Genomic DNA, 12,500 nt, shown 5'->3' with positions numbered 1-12,500 from the left:
AAGGAAAATAGCAATACTGAAATGGACCAAAAAACAGGTTTAGACTAGATAAAGACTGGTCCAATTGTTTACTAAGAAACACACACAGTATGTGAAAAATTCAAAGTTGAGAAAAACTGCAAATGGCATACATAAACCCATGGAAATCCGTTAATAAATCGATATAGTGGAAATGTTTGGGGGTGTTGAGGAAGTTGGTTTAGAAAACATGTATTTAATAGCAGGAAATAAGACCGAGTTAGAAAATGCACACGGAATAGGCTGGCTTAATGCAAAAGTGGATGTGTTGTCTGTATGCATTGCTCTTCAATATTCTTTTGGATTCACCCGTTACAGCGACTGTGACAGAGAAGTCCAGTGTTGGTGTTGTTTTCTTTGTACTCACTTCAAGTTTGGTATACTGGCTTGATGCAGAATATAGAGTAATATATTTCCAGGGGTTGTTGTGGCCTGATTGGTAACGCCTATGTCTGGTGTTTGCCATACGGGGGTTCGAGTCACGCACAGACTCGTAAGTGCCAATAGTGTCTGCAACCTTACCATCCTTATGAGCCAGACAGCCACTACCTGGCCCTCCCTGGTTCTTGCTTGGGCGGAGAGGAGGCTTGGGCGCTGATCATATAATATATGGTCAATCTCTAAGGCATTGTCCTGATTGCAAGGGCAATGTCACTGTCCCTTGCCTCTGCCATTCATGAGTGACCTTTAAACCTTCAACTGGAATGCATATCCATCAACCACACAGTAAAAAGGAAAATGCATATGTTGCACTGTCATTAACTGGTGGAGGACAAAGTGATTAAGACTTACTTATAGGCTGATGATAGGAAAGCAAACAAGAGTAACTTGGAACTAAATTTTCTTCATCTGAAAGTTTTGATTCAGTGGTATAGGTCTACTATTGCTTAGATAAATCCTACAGATGAAGCCACTCTCCCGTCACTAACTTTTCTTTTAAGAAATCCCCAGAATTAAAAAAAGGGAAAAACTAATTTTCTCAGTGGAGGAGTTGGCTAAGACATCTGTAAAGTGCATGTATACAAAACGTATCATCCAGTTAATCGGACATGAAAATTTACGGTGTAGCCATTTAAAAGTAAAATTTTATATTTTTGTTTCTACTCACAAATGATAATGAAACAGTTGTTCACTCAAGACAAAAACTAATTTCTTTCTCAATTTGCTCGTATACAGAAGGATAAATGTTCTCCTTGGAAAACCTGACTAAGGTTTGAGTACATTGCATAACTAGGAGGACTTTTATAACTTATGTATTCAAACATGTAACCATTTTCTGGCCTTTCTAGTTTCACCAAACAATAAACGAGGAGCTAATTTTCTCCAAGCGTGTATTAGTTGAAGTATGCATACACCACGGTCTAGGACTCTTGAGTACATACACAGTATACCTAGACCATGGTGTACAATACCCTTTTGCTGAACATTCAACCCTGAAACTACGTTTGTGGCAACTAATTCCCTTCTATCTATGTGTTAGCCGAAGGAAACACATGAAAGTGTGTGTGTGTGTTTCTTTAGAATCCTTCACCAAAAGGAAGCTCGCTACCACGACGTTATTTTACAGGACAACTCCCAATCAGTGCTGCCAGATACAGGGAAATTTCCATGTTTTAGGGAAATTCAGTCGGCTACAGGAAAACAGGGAAAAATTTTGAAAATACATAAAGAAAAATGGGAAATTTCAGAAAACTAACAGGAAAAATTACAAATACTGTGTCAATCAGGGAAATTTAATCATGTAATTTAGGGAAAATTTTAACAGCTAGACCTGGCAGCACTGCTTCGAATTCGCTTCCGAGAAAGACGTCACGGCAAAAGGGTGAACGATGGCGTCAATATGGAGGGAAACTTCTTTACTTTCCCATCATATTTCTCCTTCTTGCCAATATACTCTCATTATACAAGTACGTTTTCGCTTTAGAGAATTTCGGCGAACCAGGTAATGAGACCATACTGGAAATTTCAAGTTTTTTTTTTTTCTCTCTCTCTCTCTCTCTCTCTCTCTCTCTCTCTCTCTCTCTCTCTCTCTCTCTCTCTCTCTCTCTCTCTCTCTGTGAATACTTACCATGTGGTAATCATCGATTTTGTTTATAGATCGAATCATGATGTTGATGATGACTGTAGTGAAGTCGCCTTCCTCAGCTGTTAGGGGAAAATGTAGAAGAGAAAAAATTAATGCATCGTCCCAATCATTAAAATACTGAAATAGAAAAAAAAATATAAGACGGAAATATTTTTTTTTTAAATCTCACTCATTTCAAAAAAACGAAAAAATCTTTATTGAGATGTATCAATGATTCACAAAATGTTCATGAATGCAAATAATATAAGTAGTATTATCCTGAAAATATGAAAGTCCTTCTGAGGGATTTAGAATTGAAATTATTTTTTCTTCATTTTTTTTTTTGCCAAGAGAATTATGAAATAAGAACGGCAAAAAAATCATTCAAGTTTGACCAGGGTCACAATCAAGAAGAAACAGATAAAGATGCTGATATAATTAATTACCAAATTTAACTTGGAGGTGATCACCGGGGTCAGTCTGGTACACTAAACGGGAATAGAAATAGTTTTGATGTATGTACAAACTAGCAGTGGAATTAAAGGCAAAAGTGTCTGGTTTTAATTCCAGTTTCATCAGAATAGATGCTCACCAGAACGTCAGCCGGGCAAGCCCAACCCCACCACTGTGGTGCCCAACCACAGCAGTGGCCTCCCCAGTAAACAGCTTAAACTCACGGTCCCGGGTTGGGATCGATCTGCTGTCATGCGAATGCTAGGCAAACACGTTAACACTGTACTAGCCAGGAGGTATAAATTTAAAAGTAATCCTTTTTAATAAGGTAAAACTGGACTTTAGGTTCGCTTTTTAAATGAAAAATGGCTTGAGTAGGCATCCAAACAGAGATAGAATGGCTAATTGCCTTATTTTCCATTTAATCAACAAATATATTACGTTCACAAACCAATACTGTCAGACTAATTAAGAAATCCTAAAGTCTAGCTTCACCATCAGAGATCACAGCATGCATCCATCCACTGCAGACTCTGGGAGGAAAACATAAAAAGAACCAGTGATTCAGAAAATCTTTATTTAAAAAATTTTTTTATTTACCTTTCTTGTGAACTGAAGATGGTCTGATCTTCCTGTCGTAGGTGCCATTGCCTAAGATCTCATCCAGGAGCATCTTCTCCCGGGTTCTGTGATTGACGTGGGGCGGCTCCGTCGTTTGGGGGTGGCTGTGCCTCGGGTACCTAAGGGCAAGGGAGAGACGATTGGTATGAGAGAGAGAGAGAGAGAGAGAGAGAGAGAGAGAGAGAGAGAGAGAGAGAGAGAGAGAGAAAGGATAATCAATGTTATAAATTTTTTTTACAAAATAACAAAAGGCTATGTAGCAATTGGGTTTTTAATTTTGTTTGTGCTTGTTTGTTTTGGTCGATCCATTGATGGGAAAACAGTTGGTGAGAGAGAGAGAGAGAGAGAGAGAGAGAGAGAGAGAGAGAGAGAGAGAGAGAGAGAGATAGATTAATCATTGTAATCTTTTTACAAGATAACAAAAGAACATAGAGCAATTCGGTTTGTGTATTATGTTTATTTCTTTGTTTGAACCGGACAGTTTTGGTCGATATGTAGTCCATACGTCTACGTGAGATCCATGGATGATACATTCATCATATCCCCTTTCTCCCAGGACATGAAAACTTTCCAAAGGACGTTTGAGGAGTGCAGTTCCCTTAGGTATATTGTCGAGCATAGCAAAGATGTTTACATTAAGTACACTAACCTTGGCTTATGCATTGTTTTCACCACTCTCCTCCAACCTGAGGAAGGGAGACGATACTCAAGAAACATGTAGCATGTTTACGGGGGAAGTCGTTTGTTGAGAGAGAGAGAGAGAGAGAGAGAGAGAGAGAGAGAGAGAGAGAGAGAGAGAGAGAGAGAGAGAGAGCAATAATAAATAAATCACTGTACAGTATGTTAGTTGTGAATGATAAACTAAAAAAGATATCTTATAGAGCTATACAATCATGTTAAATGTACGAGAATTTGTGAAAGGCTACAAAGAGCATTACTGCTTATGGTGTGCCAGCAAGTTAGTAGCATCAAGCAGGGTTGAATGGTTGAAACTCACCCCCCCCCCACCTTAAAAATGAAGCAGAGCAAAAGCAAGGGAAGCATACGGACTAACTAATACTTTTTTTTACGCTTAGTCTGCTAATGACAATGATTCCTACCAAAAACTTTAAAAAAAAAATTACAATATAACTATACTAAATTTTTTTAATGAGGCGCATTTGAACCGACTCCCAGCGGTGCCCTTTTAGCTCGGAAAAGTTTCCTGCTATCTGATTGGTTAGAATTATCTTGTCCAACCAATCAGCGATCATGAAACGTTTCCGAGCGAAAAGGGCACCCCTGCGAGTCGGAGCAAATCTGCCTAACTAAAAAGAATTGACTATAAACATATATTTTTATGTAATTATATTAAAATTTAAAAGTAACATAAACACGTAGCTAGGAGTTCCAGATATACAACATCAAAATCCCAGAATTCCAAACAAATACAAATATTTGAAATATATAACAATAGTAAAAGCAAGAAAATAATGATCTTTGCCCTGATTGACACCTGTCAATCACTGACGCAGACAGCGCATGTTACTGTGAAATGTCACGAATAAGCGATCAATGTACAAAGACAGTCAGACGGAAGCTATACCCTTACTTTGACAAGTAAAACTAGACATTTATCACACACAGAATGTATGATTTTACAAAATTACAATAGATATCCATGCCAAGATAACATACATTTGAAAAAAAAAATATTCAAAAGTACAAATGCAATATTATTGTTAGCTTTGTTTCAGTATTCACTAAAAAATGAGGAATGCTTAAAAATGACACTGGCACATAGGGTTGCATGCATTAAATGTAATGCACAAAAATAAAGCTTAATTGCAAACAGTAATTGCACTCATTAGCGAAGTAGCGTTCCGAATACAATATACTTGTAACTAAAAAAAAAAAAAAAAAAAAAAAAAAAAAAAAAAAAAAAAAAAAAAAAAAAAAACGTATTAGTAAAATAGGAATTGTTGGAAGGTAAATATTGTGAATAAATATTATATATAATCATATACATATACATTCAATTTATATATACATACGTACACATGGGCACGCGAACATACACATACATTTATGAAGCAGTTTATGACGAGCTCATTCTGCTACATGTAATGAGAGGAAGAAGTATGATATGTTGACATTGATACCATGTGTATATATATATATATATATATATATATATATATATATATATATATATGTATATATACATATGAGATAAGAGGGACTATGATTGTTTGAGCGGTCCGGTCCTATGGAGAGAATGTAGGATAAAAGGAAGACGAAAGCGTTGGAAAGGATTATAGTTAGGCCTTATAAATTCCTGGTTACAGGGTGTTTCAGAGGTGCTGGAACAGAAGGGGAATACATGCTGGAAGAGCAAGAAGGGAAACGGAGGCTGGAACAATGTACGCACGTGTGTCTCAGTTCAACATGGCCGCTAAAGTGTCTTTTGTAGGTGAACGATACAGCAGCTGTTATATTGGACTACTTCATTCTTGATTAGTCAATTAAAAGATGTAGATTGTAGAGATTCTTTGTATCCTGTTTCCTCTGGAGTTACCACTTATCAAAGGAATTAACTTTAAAGGGAAAACCTTATCCACTTAACTTGCAGCATTTTTTTTTTGAACTGGCTGTTATAGTTTATTTATGAAATATCTGTTTTGATGTTGTAACTGTTTATTTATTTCCTTGCTTCCTTTCCTCACTGGGCTATTTTTCCCCGTTGGAGACCTTCGGCTTATATAATCTTGCTTTTCTAAGTAGGGTTGTAGCTTAGCTAGTAGTAGTAGTAGTAGTAGTAGTAGTAGTAGTAGTAATAATAATAACAATAATAATAATAATAATAATAATAATAATTAGTCGATTAAAAATTAAGTAGAAACTATCTCAAACAATTCCCAGAAACCTCGGGATATTTGTACGACCAAAATTCTAAGAAAAAAATCGAGTAAAAATTCAAGCCAATTAAACCTATATGAGACAATAAATTACAGAAATATTTGCTATTACTTAACTATTTTGAAATCTTGCTCTGAATTCTCATATATTATTATATATTACATCCACTCACAAACACGAAAATATATTTGGAAATCTGACTTATCAAAGGAGGTAGCCTAGAAAAATATATCTTAATTGAAAATCCTTATTAATAAAAATATGAACAGTAAATAATTTGGCTTATTAATAAAAATATAAACAATAAATATTTTGAGTCATCAAAAATCTCTAATACAAAAAGTCCAAATAATATTCACGATCGCAAATAAAAAATATACAAAAAAATATACATTTTTTTTTCTAAATCTGGACATACAAAAATAAAAAATACCTCCGAAGTAATTAAACATCTCTTTCCTGAAAAGTAATTCCATTTCCTGCGACCATAAACCCGAAGCCGGAACCGAATATTTTCGTTCGTCTTGTGTGACATCAAAGAGCGAGAGGGGACTTTTCACCAATCTTCGTTTCGTGTTTCATACGATTTCGGACGTAAAGTTCACAACGAACGATTTCAGTCTCGAGCAAGACTTACTGAGTGGCAGAGATATTTATCGAACTATGGAGAGGTCTCTTTTGTTCTATATTATTACTAGCTAAGCTACAACCCTAGTTGGAAAAACAAGATGCTATAAGCTCAAGGGCTCCAACAGGGAAAAACAGCCCAGTAAGGAAAGGAAATAAAGAAATAAATAAACGATATAAGAGGTAATGAACGATTAAAATAAAATATTTTTAAAACAATAACAACATTAAAATAGATATTTCATATATAAACTATAAAAAGACTTATATATGTAGTTGTGAGTAATTCTGTAATAATGGTACTCAAATTAACCTTAATTGAGATAAGCACCTTAGAACAGAATTAATTAGCGACGATACATATGCCTAATTAGAACTACGTTAGGGTACAATTCTCTCTCATCTCACATTATATATATATATATATATATATATATATATATATATATATATATATATATATACATATCAACAAATGCAGCCATTTATAGTCCACTGCAGTACAAAGACCTTGGACATGTCAAATCAAGTCTGGGGTTTGGCCGGTTTTCATCACTACGGTGGCCAGTGCGGATAGGTGATGGTGGGAGATTTATGTCTGGTCGCTCACAGCAAACGTAAGAAAAAGAAATGGACGTGTGCAAGACATATAATGAGAAGGACAAGATTAACAGAATGGGTCCCTAGAGACTGCAAACGAATCAGGTGAAGGAAGAGAAGACGGTGGATTGACGAACTAAGAAAGTTTGCGGGTATACACTGGCAAAAATAGACCATAAACAGACGGGAGTGGAAGCACATGTCTGAGGCCTTTGTCCTGGAGTGGACAAGCAACGGTTGATGATGATGATATATAAATATAACAGTTATCTTTCTCTAACTTTCTCTAGCATTTGCTACTAATCACTTTGTATCGTATGCCAAAATTTCCTTAAATGTGCCAATTTTACTCTTGATTCCTCCTAGACTCCCTTTAGCAATTAAGAAAACCTTTAGTGAAAACCCAATTCCTTCATTTTTTTTTTTTTTTTTAAGAGCAGGATCATCAACGAAAGTGAGAGCAACATATCTTAAGCCTTTTGAACTGGGTACAACAATTTTTAGTCCCTACAACATCTTTAAAATAATTTTGAGAACACAAATTCCCTGCACAAGAACCATTCTGTCCAAAGTGCTTCGGAGGGATTTTTGGCTAACAATGATCCTACCGCCCTTTCAAAGGCAAATGACTTTCGTCTAGACTGGTCTACCTGAATTCTTTAATCCGGTTTTATACCATATAATAGGCTTTACAAGGAAAGGGGGATGTCACAGGCTCTTCTAGAAGCAATAGCTAACGCGTAACAGCTGACTTAATCTAGAAAAAAACCAGAGAAGTGGTCTTGTTAGTGCGTTATCCCATTGAGTTTTGCCAGAAATTCCAAAGCATCGTGACATACTGCTGATCGACAGAAAAAACAGCCTACGGTCTGCATTACTGCAAGAGCCCGCGCTTGGCCAAAAGGGCCAGTATATATAAAATAACGAGAGAAAGCAGCAGCATAAATAGCATTGCAATATAACAGACAGGACGTTTTTCATTGGATCGTGTGGGTAATATGTCAAACTACGCGCATTCACTCTTCAGAGGCTTGAGTATTGACGTACAAGAAAGTCAGAAGCAGAAACAGTTACTTTTGGAGGGTCATTCTGAGGAAGAAAATATAATCAAACGATGTTAAAATACAAACCAGTATAGGATACTTCCAAAGGGAAGTTGAAGATATTTACATATGGTACTGAGTGGGGAAAGTCACTAAGCAAAGGGGTCTGCCCCCTTCTATAATACTCCTTTTTCCTTCATCCCTTCCCACACCTTCATCTTCCCCTTACTCCCCCAACCAGAGGCATGATGCCTCTACAGATGAGAAAAATCTAATTGACATTAATGAAAGTGGCTGATTATCCTTTATCCTTTACCCTTTCCCCTTCACCCCAAAATCCCCGCAATAAAACTGGTTGATTATCCTTTATCCTTTGCCCCTTACCGCTTCACCCCAAAATCCTACTATAAAAGTGATTGATTATCCTTTATCATTTGCCCTTACCGCTTCACCCAAAAATTCCTACAATAAAAGTAGTTGATTATCCCTTTATTCTTATCCCTTCACCCCAAAATCCTACAATAAAAGTGGCTGATTATCCTTTATCCTTACCCCTTAACCCCAAAATCCTACAATAAAAGTGGTTGATTATCCATTATCCTTCACCCTTACCCCTTCACCCCACAATCCTACAATAAAAGTGTGGTTATTATCCTTTATGCTTTACCCTTACCCCTTCACCCCAAAATCCTACTATAAAAGTAGTTGATTATCCTTTATTCCTTACCCCTTCACCCCAAAATCCTACAATAAAAGTAATTGCTTATCCTTTATCCTTTACCCTTACCCCTTCCCCCAAAAATCCTACAATAAAAGTTGCTAACGTTGAATTAACTTTAATTATGACCAAATTTATGTGCTTATTTTTTTCACAAATATTTCTAAAATATTTTATATTAATTGTTCATTAATTCCTATATCGTTTATTTATTTCTTTATTTCCTTTCCTCACTGGGCTATTTTTCCCAGTTGGGCTTATAGAATCTTGCTTTTCCAACTAGGGTTGTAGCTTAGCTAGTAATAATAATAATAACAATAATGATAATAATAATAATAATGATAATAATAATAATAATAATAATAATAATAATAATAATTATTATTATTATTATTATTTTACCCTGTTGGGCTTTATGGCATCTTGCTTTCCAACTATGGGTTGTAGCTTAGCTAATAATAATAATAATAATAATAATAATAATAATAATAATATAAAGGTATTATCCCTCTTTTTGTAAGTTTATTTCAAGATACGATAAAAGAACAACAGTGTATAGAAATTTATTTCATATAGTCAAGAGGACATTCTGATGGTTAGTCATATAAAATGAATTCGGAAAGGTTAATCTTAAATTCACCTTTAGGATATTTTGAATACAGTTTTTTCATGTACATTTTGAGATAAGTGATTTTACATTTTGTTCAAAAGAAAATTACCATTACATTAATAAGTAATAGATAAGTACCTGAATAACATTTACGTATTTCTGATGACTATTTGAGTTAATAAGGACCGATGCATGATACATTATTTCAAGGATATCAAAAGGGGAATTTTAATTCATTTTTTTAATCACACAACCAATATTTTGCTTTAACTTTGTAAGCGTGTGTGATACTACATCAACCTTTAGCAACCACCGATGGGAGAGAAAAATATTAACATTAATAAAAAAGAAATATTGAAACTTTTTTCATTAAAAACACTATTCATATATGCATAACAGTTACAATTGAAACAAGATATTTACTTATTTATAGAAAAAAATAATGTGAACACAAAGCGCAATAAGTAATAATGGATTAAATAGGCAAAAATAATTAGAATTTACAATTTGAATGTGGGAAAGAGAAAAAAAAATGTATTTCAAACCAAATAGAATTTCGAAACTGACCATTACTTCTTTTTTTTCTTTTTTAATTTGAAGTTTGATTTAGCATAAAATACATTCGTTCTTTCCCTTTCATTACTGCATTCAAATTGCGAATTCTAACTGTGTTCGTGTATATCACTAATTGCGTTTCACGTTTACATTCTACCGTATTTATAAATGAATAACTGTTGTCTTTGTTTCAAATGTAACCGATATGTACTTTATGAAACTTTTTTTTAATACAGCTGAAAAAGAGAAAACTTATAATTAATAAAAAAATTAAAAATTCATGACTTTTGCTGATAAATTAAAAAGTTTTGGATGAAATGACTTGAAATTTTTATATGATGAAGGTATTATATATGTCTAAAACATATATAGAAATGGTGTATTTTGAATAATTAGAATAAAAAATAGCAGGACATAGCGGACGGTCCTCTTAATCAATCCGTAGTTTTGCCACTTTTTAATTGCACAGAGTAAAAATATCAATACAAAAAGATAAAAAAAAGGAAATACAATATCAAGGAAGCTTTTCTGGAGTTCACTGAAAGTTGCGAAAATTAAACAATTGATGGGAAAATATAATAATTGAAATAAATAATCAGAGTGTAATTAAACGTAGTGATACCACAGGAATGTTAAAAATATAAATTTGAATGGTAAAGAACCTGAAGTCTGTATTTTATATATATATATGTATGTATATATATATATATATATATATATATATATATATATATATGTATATATTATACATATATATATATATATATATATATATATATATATATATATATATATATATATATGTCCTAATTCTTGTATGAAGATATGTGTTGTACGTCAAGGTATATTAACTCTATAATCATGAGAATTCCACAAAACCTATAACTCAGCATGTTGTTGTAGCAAGATCGCATTTTGATAGCGAGGGCTAGTTAGTTGCCTTTGCGCGCTCAAGTAGACAAGGTTCTCACCTAAGCGGGTGTTCGCTATGTACAGTATAGTGTAATTACAAACCTTTTGTAATAAAGTGAAAAAAAAACCCATGTTCCGATGTCTCACATTATCCGTCAACATGGGACATATATATATATATATATATATATATATATATATATATATATATATATATATATATATATATACATATATCTATGTATATATAATATATATATATATATATATATGTATAGATATATATATATATATGTATGTATGTATATATATATCTATATATATCGATATATATATGTATCTATATATACCCACACATATATATATATATAGTATATATATATACATTACATATATATATATATATATATATATATATATATATATATACTGTATATATATACATATATATATATATATATATATAATATATATATATATATAATATATATATGAAATGTGTGCTCACATGGTTTAGTTTTATAATATTCGATTCTCCTTCGAGGTTCTTATGGAAAAGAAAAATTACACTAATTTTATCCGCATTTAGTTCAAGAAGTAGTAATTTATTTCGAACAAACTCAGTGGAAAAAAGTCTCATCAAAAGAGATAAAAGTTTCAGAAAGTTTTGAGTCAGCTCCAAATAAGAAAATTTCTTATCGTACCCAAACTTGACTCAAAGTTGACAACAAGAGAGAAAGACAACATTAACAGGAATAATGATAAACATCTTTAATAATATGAGTCATATAGAAATCTATAATGAGGTTAATTAAAAAATAAACATGCGTATGCCTTTCGATAATATAATTAGGATAAATTTAACTATAAGAAGGAAAACCAGACAATAAAAGAGGAAAAACAACAGGACAAGGCATCTACCATACATTTTGTGAGGTTGTAAGGGCAGAAGACATTAATAGGATCAGTATGTTCCATTTCTAAAGGAAAATACTGTTATGTTAATTCGATATATACAGCGAGAGAGAGAGAGAGAGAGAGAGAGAGAGAGAGAGAGAGAGAGAGAGAGAGAGAGAGAGAGAGAGAGAGAGAGAAAGGGGGGGGGGGTAATGATATATTGCAAATACGGGGAGCAAGTGAGGTGATTAATATTATTATTATTATTATTATTATTATTATGAAGGGTACACTATGGCACACTATTCTATCTTATTACTTTTGTTAATTTTTTCTTTGGAAGTTTTTATAGCTTATATAATGAAAGATCTATTTCAATGTTGTTATTGTTCTTAAAATATTTTAAATTGATAGTTCATTACTTCTCTCGTAGTTTATCTATTTCCATGTTTTCTTTCCTCGCTGGCCTATTTTTCATTGTTG

The 12,500-nt window shown here is 33.3% G+C and overlaps 2 protein-coding genes across 6 annotated transcripts in view; one reads left to right on the top strand and one right to left on the bottom strand.

Moving 5' to 3' along the window:
* Positions 1 to 3,262, bottom strand: part of LOC137617009 (glutamate-gated chloride channel-like) — a 24,881-nt gene extending 21,619 nt beyond the window's left edge. The window contains exons 1-2 of the mRNA XM_068346868.1: positions 3,137 to 3,262; positions 2,087 to 2,163 (exon numbers count right to left, since the gene is read on the bottom strand). Coding sequence (XP_068202969.1) covers positions 2,087 to 2,163; positions 3,137 to 3,209 — 150 coding nt within the window. The 5' untranslated portion in view covers positions 3,210 to 3,262. The remainder of the gene's footprint in view (positions 1 to 2,086; positions 2,164 to 3,136) is intronic.
* LOC137617241 (glutamate-gated chloride channel-like) overlaps positions 1 to 12,500 on the top strand; it is a 959,538-nt gene that overhangs the window by 899,005 nt on the left and 48,033 nt on the right. The gene's annotated exons all lie outside the window — the stretch shown is intronic.

The sequence above is a fragment of the Palaemon carinicauda genome, chromosome 23, assembly GCF_036898095.1.
Source record: "Palaemon carinicauda isolate YSFRI2023 chromosome 23, ASM3689809v2, whole genome shotgun sequence".
In the NCBI taxonomy this organism is placed as follows: Eukaryota; Metazoa; Arthropoda; class Malacostraca; order Decapoda; family Palaemonidae; genus Palaemon; species Palaemon carinicauda.
Note: the sequence above shows the minus strand (reverse complement) of the source record. Positions and strands in the feature narration are given on the sequence as shown.